At 52.8% G+C, this 11,295-nt stretch overlaps 2 protein-coding genes across 2 annotated transcripts; both read left to right on the top strand.

Moving 5' to 3' along the window:
- Positions 1-982: 982 nt before the first annotated feature.
- On the top strand, positions 983-1,780 carry Triagg1_3823 (uncharacterized protein; the record flags this gene model as incomplete). Its single annotated transcript, XM_062898158.1, has 1 exon — positions 983-1,780. One exon carries the CDS (start codon positions 983-985, stop codon positions 1,778-1,780), a length of 798 nt encoding a protein of 265 aa, XP_062757326.1.
- A 2,242-nt stretch (positions 1,781-4,022) lies between these two features.
- Triagg1_3822 (uncharacterized protein) lies at positions 4,023-6,517 on the top strand (the record flags this gene model as incomplete). Its single annotated transcript, XM_062898157.1, has 3 exons — positions 4,023-4,675; positions 4,747-5,553; positions 5,641-6,517. The coding sequence occupies 3 exons, from the start codon at positions 4,023-4,025 to the stop codon at positions 6,515-6,517; spliced, it is 2,337 nt and encodes a 778-aa protein (XP_062757325.1).
- Between the last annotated feature and the right edge of the window lie 4,778 nt (positions 6,518-11,295).

The following is an 11,295-nucleotide window of genomic DNA, read 5'->3' as shown; positions in this document are numbered from 1 at the left end:
CCCCCCCCCCCCCCCCCCCCCCCCCCCCCCCCCCCCCCCCCCCCCCCCCCCCCCCCCCCCCCCCCCCCCCCCCCCAAGAGCAGCACAGCTTTTCCCTCCAAAGTACTCCATATTCGCCGACCTCACAGATGGATAGCCCACTCTCCCCACCACCTTCCATGTCATGTTTTACACTGTACTATCACAATGCCCAAAGCTCTAAAAGTCATTGGAAAGTCAAAAAAATGGTACGGAGTCTCTGGTTTCCCTTTCCCCTTGCTCCCAAGTCTTGCCCTGCAGCCCAGTAGAGCGTCAGTGCTCCACTCAAAGCGGCAGCCGGTAAGCAAGGGAGGAATTAGCACCCATCGGATGGCGATCGAGATGGCTGCTCTCCCAGGGAGCTCTATCAAGCCGGGGTTCTTATTATGAACATGGCGGTATCCTTCTTCGTTTCGTGTTACTTGAGATCTCGATGGCATTTCATTCATTCACGTCATTAATTTCAGCAGCCACAATATGCTTCCAAGATCATCCCTCGCTATTATAGCGACAGCCGTTGCTGTATCCGCGGCCACAATTCTACCTGTCGGCTCAAGCCAGCAGCATGGCGCCAATTTGCTGAGCTCTCGAGTCGTTCCAAACAACGATTCGGTTCATCTGCCGCTGTGCTCTGTAAGTAACACTAATGCTTGTCATCCAGATCCGATCGCCGTCAATGTCGCAAAGGCTAACCTGGCGACAACCGCCTGAAAGCTGGATTGCTTTACTGCCGCCTGTTCGGAGCTTGATTTAGCCTGTATATGCAAGAGCTTGGCTAAACAGTCTCAAAGCTTCTCCTGCTTTAAGGAATCATGCAACTTCTCTGAGAGCCTAAGTACGAAGCTTCCTTTCAACGCTCGTCCAAGGTTCAATGAAGGCTAACACTGGATGAAAAGTTACCATGAATCTCACACAAACGGCGTGTGGTGCCCCAGTACGGGACCGATCTGGTCGGTTCAAGACGATGAATGTTGCTCTCGGCTCCATAACGCTTCTGATAGCGGGAATCCGCTTCATATCCAAGTATCTCTTCAGCATTAGGCAAGGTTTTGGACCCGATGATTGGACCTTGCTAGCAGCAGGATTTATCGGCATTCCTTGCATCGCGTTCAACATCTTGGGATTGAGTAGCCACGGGCTGGGGAAGGATATCTGGACATTGGCTCCAGGTGACGTTGCCTCCTTCGCTCGGTGGCTCCTAGCCATGGAAATTTTCTACGTGGTCATTATGACCATTGTGAAGATCAGTCTATCGCTCTTCTATCTTGACCTGTTTCCAGGGGCTGCCTTCCGTAAAGTAGTTTGGGGTACGATCATATTCAATATCGCATCTGGTCTCAGCTTCGTTATTGGAAGCCTCGTGCAATGCGTACCATTGAGCTTTACCTGGGAGCAGTTTAGCAACTCTTCGCACGGGCACTGCATCAACATGAATTCATTTGGATGGGCAAACGCAGCCGTCAATGTTGCAACGGATCTTTGGCTTACAGTCATTCCTCTAGTCCAGCTATACAAGCTCGACACTCATTGGAGACGGAAGCTAAGTGCTGCTATTATGTTTATGACGGGAGTGATGTGCGACCAATCTTCCCCCCCTCTATCTCATCTTGGTTATGATAAGCCATATACTAACTTTGCATCATCAGAGCGACAATCGTTTCCATCCTCCGATTCCAGTCGTTGTCCCACTTTGCCAACTCGGCGAACCCAACCTGGGACCACTGGAGCATCGCCTGGTGGTCGACTCTCGAAGTCAACATAAGCATAATTTGCACATGCATTCCTTCGATACGGCTGATTCTGGCACACATATTTCCGCGCGTCATAGGCTCCAGCCTAGGGCTACCACCCATGACAGAGGATTCTTGGATTGGCGAGAAAATGTCCAGTCCAAATCCATTGGATGTAGAGCAGTTGGAACTATGCAACCATCGAAGCATAGACGGGGTTTCAAAGACGAGCGAGTCTATCCAGCGAGCCGAGGGGGTTTTGGAGACAGTGGCACACCCAGCTACTATACAATGAGCAACGGTAAGGGAGAGATGGAAAGGGGCCTGCTGCCGTCTGGCCGACGGAGCAGGTCCGATGTAATAACAACTTCACACACATGTCACCAACAGAGATGAGTATCAGATGTGTTTGAATTTTACCCTGGATCGTTGGTTAGAACGCAGAGGAACGAGCTAGATTGTCATACCACCATGGGGCTCCCTCGATGGAGACACTCTCTTCATTTCTTACCATCTTCTTCTTTCTTCTTCTTCTTCTTCTTGTACACCTTTCATGTCATTCACGGCCACAGCTCCTTTTTTTCCCCTTTCATCATGTACAGGCGGCTTTAGAAAGAACAAAAACAGCCATATGTCTTACTTGGCAGCATCTGGACCGTCGTACCGGTCGGCGGCAAAGCCGTCCCTTTCTTCCAAGTAGAGCATGAACTCGACGAATCCGAGAGCTAACTACCTAGGTGGTGGCTATCCGCTTCCTCCACAGCTTGATGCAAGGGCGAGTGAGCACTGCCCAACATCACCCGCATAGCCAGGCCAGCTCAACAGTGCCCCCTTGGCGGCCTATTGGATGCGGGAGCAACTGAGAGCTGGCAGGATGAGAGGGTCCAACGTCGAAGGTCGAACTGACAGGTCAGGCCGCAACCAGGCCCTCCAGCCGAGACATTCGATGTGACTGCTGCAGCTCTTGCCCGGGCATCGTACCAGTCATATGCGTCCACATGACAGCGCACTGCAGACGCGGCTGAAGTACTTGAGGTTTCAGCTTTGATGCCGCTCCGTGCGATTGTCGTTGCTAGTGCTCCGTGCCGGCGGTCGTCTTGTCAACGCTACTGCGGGCTAAGGCAGGTCTTGAGCCGGAACCCCAGGAAGAAGCCCCCGTCAAAGCTAGAGAGTCTAGATGATGGTGGACACCTCCCGATAGCATCACGGCTGCCCGACAGGGACGCTCCAAGTACGCACACACACACATGCACGCGATTGCTGGACGGCGCCCAATCGACGATGCAGCTTCAAAGTGCTGACGCTGACTGACACCACAAAAATGCAATGCAAGACTTTTGAAGCCCAGACGGTACCAGCGAAAGAGTACGAGTAGTCCGTAAAGGGGCTTCCATGGAAACTAACAATCAAAGTTGGACCCCTTACATTGAGGCTTCCATGACGCATCCGACCTGGCTTATGTCATCAGAAACAGCTCTAGTGCCTGCTGGGAAAGGCGCCAAACTGGCAGCTTCCACACGACGCGCCATCCACGAACCAGGGAAGGAACCGGAACCGGGTCAGCCGCAATGACATGTGCCTGTTGCCGCGAGTGCGTAACAGACGCTGTACACTGAAACTGCACTGAAACTGCACTGAGCTGCACCATCATCATCACGCCCTCACATCAACATCCCCCAGCACCGCACCGCACCGCACCGCATCGCATCAGACGGCACAAACACGCCGCTGCTGTTGCACCGCCTCAGCCTCAGCCTCTCTCTCTCTCTCTCTCTCTCTCCAACGCGGCTGATTGCCCCTCCATCTGTGCGGAATTCCTTCGCTTGAGTGATGCAATACTCGTAATCTCTCGTCCTTCTTTCGCTTCTCCTGCACTCCTTCTACTGGACCGATCCATCACTGTCTCTCCGTTTTCTCGCTTCTCGCTTCTCGCCTCTCCCTTCTCCCTTCTCCCTTCTCCCTTCTCCAGCCAACTTGGAGCGCTTGCATCGTCGTCATTCGTCCTCTTTCTGCCTCTTGTCTCGCCTGCTCCTCTTTTTCCTGTGCCACCCTTGTACCAAGAACTTGTGAAACATCAGTACGGCTCTAGCCCCGTGCCTACATCACCAGGAGCAAGGCTGAGCATCCCGCTGTCACCGCCACAGACGAAACGACCGCTTCCAGAAAGGCACACACCGAGCGACGAGCCACACTTTATTCTACGTATCATTTTAATTTCATCGAGACAAAAAAACAAAGGAGACGGTTCCTTGAGGTATCAGCTGCTGCTTTACCATGCGTGGATACCGCTCTGGGACGACGGGTTACGAACGCCTAGCACAGGCAGATCTCAGCGACGATTCCGACACCGACCTCCTTGCCGAATCGACCGCATCTCTCCAACCCTTGTCCGCACCACGATATGCTCCTTTATCTCAGCCTCGCCACCGCTCCAACGTTACCAGCCCGAAGCTTGGTCCCTCGAGGCCCAAGTTTCGTCGCCGTCTGGGGAGCAATGGCGGCGTGGACATCAAGGCCATCAACGCCCGACTTGAACGATGGGCCGAAGAAATTGCGGCCAAGTTCAAGCGCAAGGGTAGACATAGCTTAGGGGAGGAAGAGCGGCTGGAGATTCATCACTCCGTCTTCCAGCCACCGGAGGGCGTACGACCGATATCTGCCGAGGCTCTCGCCGAGCCGCAGGTCACTAGCATGACCAAGGCACAGTTCGATGCTGTCATCGAAAGTGTGCGGCAGGCAATTCGACAGGAAGTTCATCCCAGTATGATCTCGCAAGGAAGCTCTGGCAGCTACTTTGCTCGCAATCCGGATGGAAAGATTGTCGGCGTGTTCAAGCCCAAGGACGAAGAGCCATATGCGGCAGGAAACCCCAAATGGAACAAATGGATCCATCGCAATCTATTTCCTTGCTTCTTTGGGCGAGCCTGGTAAGTTCAATTCGCCATGGAAACACGGTATACTGCTTCAAATGCTGACAATACCCCTTTTAATCCGGCAGCCTTATCCCCAATCTGTCCTATGTTAGCGAGGCGGCAGCCTATGTGCTCGATCACCAATTACGGACGCATTTGGTTCCATACACTGATGTGGTTTGGCTGTCATCCAAGTCTTTCCACTATCCCTTTTGGGATCGGCGAAGTTTTCAGAAAAAGAAGAAGCCTCTTCCTGCTAAACCCGGCAGTTTCCAGGTCTTCCTCAAGGGGTTTAAAGACGCCAACGTCTTTCTACGAGAGAATCCTTGGCCGGATCAGTACTGGGCGGGATTTCGCTCAAACGAGGCCAATCGGCAAAAGAAAAAGCGCTGGGCCGACAACTGTCGGCCTTCTGCTTCTGCATCCGCCGATGATGCAGCCTCCAGTGATGAGGAAGAGGGCCAGCCTGGCGATGGTCGAGAAGACGCATCCCCAGGTCCCAACAAATTCGTATGGACAGAAAAGTTGAAGCAGTCTTTCCGTGAAGAGCTGGAGAAGCTCGTTATTCTAGACTATATCATGAGGAATACCGATCGTGGCCTCGACAACTGGATGGTCAAAGTGGACTGGGAGACGAATACGGTATCGCTGGCGTCGGATCCTATCCAAATCAACATGGAACCCGTTACGGAGGAAGACGAAGAAGAGGCAAATGTTAGACCAATAGACGCCTCGGAGATGCCACCTCAACCTACTCGAGCATCGTATCCCTACAAGCGCCAGAAGCCGATGAAGGCGTCTTCTCCCCGCAGAAAAACCGAGCCAAACATGTCAATCGGCGCCATTGACAACTCGCTCTCATGGCCATGGAAGCATCCAGATGCCTGGCGAAGGTGAGTCGTTTCCCAAGTGCAGATAATCCATCTGTACAGAGTGCTTCGTAAATCAAGCGTCGTGTCTAACGGATCGTGAAATTTTAGTTTCCCCTTTGGCTGGTTATTCCTTCCGGTCGACCTCATCGGCCGACCATTCTCGCAAAAAACGCGAGACCACTTCCTGCCGCTGCTCACATCAACAGCATGGTGGAGCGAGACGCAAATGGCTCTCAAAAAGGTGTTTCAAATGGACGAAGACTTCAAGGAGCGCATGTTTGCCAAACAGATTGCCGTCATGAAGGGCCAAGCCTGGAATGTGGTGGAGGCGCTCAAGACTCCTGATCATGGCCCCCTGGAGTTGACTCGCCGGGCAAAAGTCTGTGTCTGGGATGATTACGTCGATGTGCCCGTCGCTGTGCCCATGAGGATGACTTCTTCGGAGATGCGCCGCAGCACCACCCAGCGACAGTCGCTGGACGAAGCTGATATTACTGGCTCTGCCCCGACCAGCCGCGTTCCTGTTGACGATCTTCTTGGCCTTGCCTCGGCACCGGCTGAAATGCCGCGGTCTGGTAGGTTCGACACGGCGAGTCCTCCTGACGATCCCTTCATGGGCCCTGATGAGTCGTCTGGAGCTCCCGTAGCTACCAGACCAACGATGGAATCCCAGTCGCAGCCCGGTAGAGGTTTCCAAGGTCCGTCCCGCGCTCTCAACATATACGAGCCCGAGCGCCATCAGAACCAGAGCCAGAACAAAAAGCATCAGCGGCGATACTCGTATGCCACCCCTGCAACGCGGCAGCACAGCAATAGTATAGCTCAGCAGCTCTATGGGGACATCTCTTACGGGGCTGATGATGACGACTTGGAGGGGGATCTCGGCTACGCCGCCGCGGAAGGACAGATGGGTCATCAACGAAAGGTCATTGTGGAGCGTCTCGAAGCTGTGAAAAGCAGGAACCCCGTCTTCACATGGTGTTAAACGTGCTTGGTCAGCACTAAAAGCGATGATCCATGTTTTGTTGCACAGGCTTTCTTATTACATCACCAAGGGGTGTTTGGGGGCTGGAATTTGGAATTTGTACAAAATGCATGTCTGGTGCTGACGGGTAATTGGGGGGGCGGCGCTTTTTCTCCCGGCGTATATCTCTTTCGTAATTGTACTTTGTACCAGGAGTCCGCAATAACAACTGCTTTGGGATGTTTTAGATGCGCTGTGTCGGCATTCTTTCCGGTGTTGTAACACTTTGCCAAGGTGAGTTTGGTGAATTCGAATGCTTTTTTTGGCGGCTGCTATATGGGCACGTTGTTTCATTACGCGCGCGCAGTAGCCATTGCTGCGGGACGGTGTGAAACACGAGGCCCTCGCCAGAGAATTGCGGCCGCGTTTGTTCTCTCGTGTTTCGTACCTGAATATCGGAAGTGAGAGCAGAAAGTGGATATCAGATCAGACAAGGGTAGCATCCCGCACCATCAGCACGATACTTGGTCATTTGTATTTATTCCTGGAACCACGGGGGGTCAATGTATGCTTTGTAATGGTCAAAACGAGAGCGTATCAAATCGCCACCGTCCAGGTATCCAGGTTCTCAATTTCGATTGCCAATTACCATTCCCGGGGATCACTTGTACGCTTGATGATGCCGTCTGTGGCCATGAGAGATTTCCGAAATTCCGCAAGTGCCTGCAGAACACGTATGCCTTTTCCCGCACCGATGTCATAATGCTTAGTTTAGTTGCCTGCAGGCAACTTCAGAAAATGGGTTGACATGGGTTGTCAGAAGTAAACACGACGGGGAACACCGCTCCTGCCAAAGCCCATACTACCCCCATAGTTCATCGGCCACGATTGGCCAAAGGGGGAAAGCCCATCAGCGTGGTTTGGTCGCCGAATACGTCCAGGTACGGGCACCAGATAATCAACGGGAACAGGTAAGGATATGACCGCGGGTGGCGGAGCAGTGGGAGTCATGAGCGCGGTATGTAGTGTTATGAGCTCGGCGCATCAGAAATTGTGTCAAACAATTCCAGAGTATAGTGTAATCAATGAGGCATAATAGTGCCGTTTTTGACTCCGGTTAAATTGCTACTCGTAGGTAATGGAAGAACCGAATCCGGCCGTCAGATCCAGGCACGGAGGTCGGCCCCGGCGTCGTCTCCGTGTGCTTATGAAACTCCATTTCGCAGGCTTCAGCGGCCGCATTAGGCGCAGGGCTCCCAGAACTTTTGGCACGTCCAAGAGCACTCGTAGTTCATAAATCTTGGTGAATTGCGAGTGCCCAATCGTAGTACAGAATCAAACAACGAATGCTGGTGCCAATAGTTGCCCAGCTTTTGGATTCACCGCTTCCGTAAAGCGAAGAGAAAGGCAGGAGAAGAAGACGATCCCGACATTCTGGTTCAACGTCCCGACAACTCGGGTCGGCAAAAAGGGGCTAGGACAGGGACACCCCTGCCACAGTTCCGCCCACGGCTCCATACATTCGCAACCAAAGCTAATGTCAGAAGCGGTCCGCAGCGTTCAGGGGACATGAATCATGCCCTATTACTTTCTTTGAAGAGCTAGCATTGCCCTCTAGGTATTTTCCCCTCCTCTTGTTGCACAATTGCTGTCAAGCACCGTTGTTCGGTTGACAAGGCGGGGGCCGCTGCGGAGGGCTTCTTGCGCGCGGAACAACAGCTGGTCAGGATGAAACAAGGCGAACAAAGAGGGTGTTGAGCCGATCACTGCCTATATTGCAGGATATAGGTGTTGCTTGACCAATTTCGCAGTGGCAAACTAGCACGCGTAGATGACAAGCAACGTCTTCTTCTGTTTCGAGCCAAGGTGTTGATAGCCCAGCTACAACGTTTGATAAGTGGCGTAAATCCATCATGTCAAATTATACGACGCCAGACAATAGCTGACGAATAGTAGATTTCCTCATCACGGCCTCGTGTTATGGATCCGCTTGTACATATTCAAGGGCGGTATCCTTAGAATCATGTGCGCATGGTCGCGATAACTTGGTCAAATCCGCTCGTTGTCGGTCCGTGCAGCGCTTGTTTGACATGCCTCCCTGTACTGCAGTCCCATGGAGGAGTATCGTATGTAAACCAGCTCTCATGCCCATCATACGTAACGTCTGCGGGCATTCCGGGTCTAGGACGAGCTCGAACAAAACATGGGCACGGCAAAAAGGCTAAGCTGAGACGGAGTGGGTTCACAGCTAATACTCGTACACAAAGACCGGCCGTATTCATCACGGTCTCCCTTTTTTCTTCTTCCTTTTGGCTAAAAGATCGGCTTCCCTCAACACTCACTAGTCGACTACGCAGCCCGTATTTTGTACGACACATGTGGCGTCTGGCTGTCGCTGTCCCATCAGCCTGTCGTGACAAGGGGGCCAGGCAGCCCCGGCCATTGTTGAGCCCCTCATGCCTGCTGAGCTCATAGGCATACTGCACAGTATGCTGCGACTGCTGCCCAGTGCTGATTCAGGATTTCCAGGATATGTCGTGTTAATGCCGCTCTGGGCAGTCGTGCTCCACGGGCCTGGACGTGTGCACAGCCGACAATTTCCCCTCTACATGGGATGGCCGCGCATCCCTTTTGCCTTTTGCATCCTTTCCGGAGCAAAGCAGCGGTTGTGTTCGCAGAGGGTAAGCCAATAAGCCGCGGCTCTGCACCCGAAGCTCCATGTGGCTCGTCAACGTGTGGGACATCGTGGTCAGTCGCCAATCGCTAGCGAATGACAACTGTTCAGATGCCAAAAAGCAAGCAAAAAAAAAAATCAGAGGCTTGCTTATCTGGCAAACTCCACCCCTTCCTTGCTTCTCGTCTGGCCCAACTCTTACCAACGAGATCTGCGGTCGCTCCAGATGGCCTCGCTGGATCAAGATCCCGAGCCTGGGAGCCCAAAGGACGGTGCCAACGTGGCAGTGGCCTCTGGGAGGTTCAGCAAGACTAAGGTTGGCGTGTCATGAGCGGTGAGAAGCTGCCGGTTGAGGGGAGCCGCTGTCATTGCAACGCTCGACAAAGGCTTGCCCGCAGTTACATATGCGCGTGGTGACTATTCAGGCGAACTCGCTGTCACACTTCGGCTTGGCCCATCAGCAAGCAATTGTCATGGCCGTCATTTTGTGGACCAGGCACCATAAAAAGTCAAGCCCCCTTTCCGGGAGCCCGTCGTGTCTTTTTTTGTTTTTGGTGACTGATTCTCCGGTACAAGCGCTGCTAGCACATGCATATGGCCAAGTAGACAAGTAGGTGGGCATGTGCCACCCTGCCTCCCCCTGCTCTCTCACCAAGCTGTCGGTTTTACCAAGCGGGAGAACTCCGTACGGAGCGCTTGGAACTTTCAACACACACCAATAAAAAGAGTATGAGAGAGACAAGTGGTTTCCTCTCCGGCTCGGATCGGAGCAACGAGTACTAGTAGTACACACCACACCAGCCGCTGAGTTGATGTGTTTCGCCCAACCAATCACTATTAAAAACAGACGAACGACTCGGATTAAAAAAAAAATTAGATCCTCCCCTCTAGGCGTTATAAGCATCCATGCTAATAACGAAACTTGAGTAGCAGTAATAGCAAGTCATTTTGGTTGTCATTTTGGTGTCAACATGTTAACGCTTGATGAGGAAAGCCCGCGGTACCGTGGAACAGAATCTGGAACGTTTCGTATAGCCGAGGGAGGGAAAAAAAAAAGAAGAAAAAGAATTGGATGGTTTGTTTGATCGCTGCCCAAGGGATGGAATAGCTCTTACCACGTTGAGCTACCGGCATTGGTAGCCACAATCTTGCAGTATTCCTAGGTAGGGAGCCAGCTGTATGTAGTAGCACAATGTACTTTGTACTCCGTAATTTTTATCGAGGCGATGGAGTGGCATTCGCATCTACCAGGATTTGGGATAGCGTCGATGATGGTCCTTGATCCATGATCCATGATCCACGGCCTGTCGAGCATCCATGAATTGTGGACAGATGGGTAAGACGCCTTCTTTCAAGTCATGGTTGTTCCACGGCTCTTTGGAAGGCATGGGCTCAAGATAGACGCAGCCATGCGCCCCGAGATGTACTAGTACCACAACTCTTGTTGCTAGTTGTTACCTGTACGAGTATGATAGCATTGTTAGTAGCAGCTGTACTCCGTACCGCTACCCCGACGCCTCCCGCTCCGCCAACAAGGTGCGCACGTCCTCCCAGCTTTCCAGCATAAGCGGTAAGAGGCTTCTGGGTTTCAGGTACAGATTTGGTAATTCCCTGGTGGTGTAATTGGAACGGAACGACGCTCCTTGAGGTCTCGCCTATTCTCAGCATGCGAGGGTCAGATTTCTGCCTTGCCACGCCTCGTCGAGAGCATCTAGACTCCGATATGCTTGCCCACGGCGGTTCGGTACTGCAGCAGGCTTGGGCAGCGAGGCAGTTGTCCCGTTGCGCTGGCACCAGCAACCAAGATCCTGTGGAAATGTCGCAACTCCCACTTAGGCCGTGATGTTATATGCAGCCCCAGAGTCCTAGACATTCTCAGCCAGCCTCCCCGTACGTCATTTGCAGGTACGCTAGCTTAACCTTGACGCTTCTGCATTGTACCCCTGACAGACCTAGGCCTCTAGGAATGAGGTAGCACAAACTGTTGGTGAGCGCTCTCGTGTGCTGCTCACGCAGGAAGGATCGGCAGCTGCTCTGAGAGAGAGAGAGAGAGAGAGACGCAAAGAGGCTTCAGCTGGTTAATGCAGGCAGATGCAGGCAGATGCAATATACGCTGCTCCACTGT

The sequence above is a fragment of the Trichoderma aggressivum genome (assembly GCF_033847375.1).
Source record: "Trichoderma aggressivum f. europaeum strain CBS 100526 chromosome Unknown scaffold_011, whole genome shotgun sequence".
NCBI lineage: Eukaryota > Fungi > Ascomycota > Sordariomycetes > Hypocreales > Hypocreaceae > Trichoderma > Trichoderma aggressivum.
This window is presented reverse-complemented; position numbering and strand designations above follow the sequence as displayed.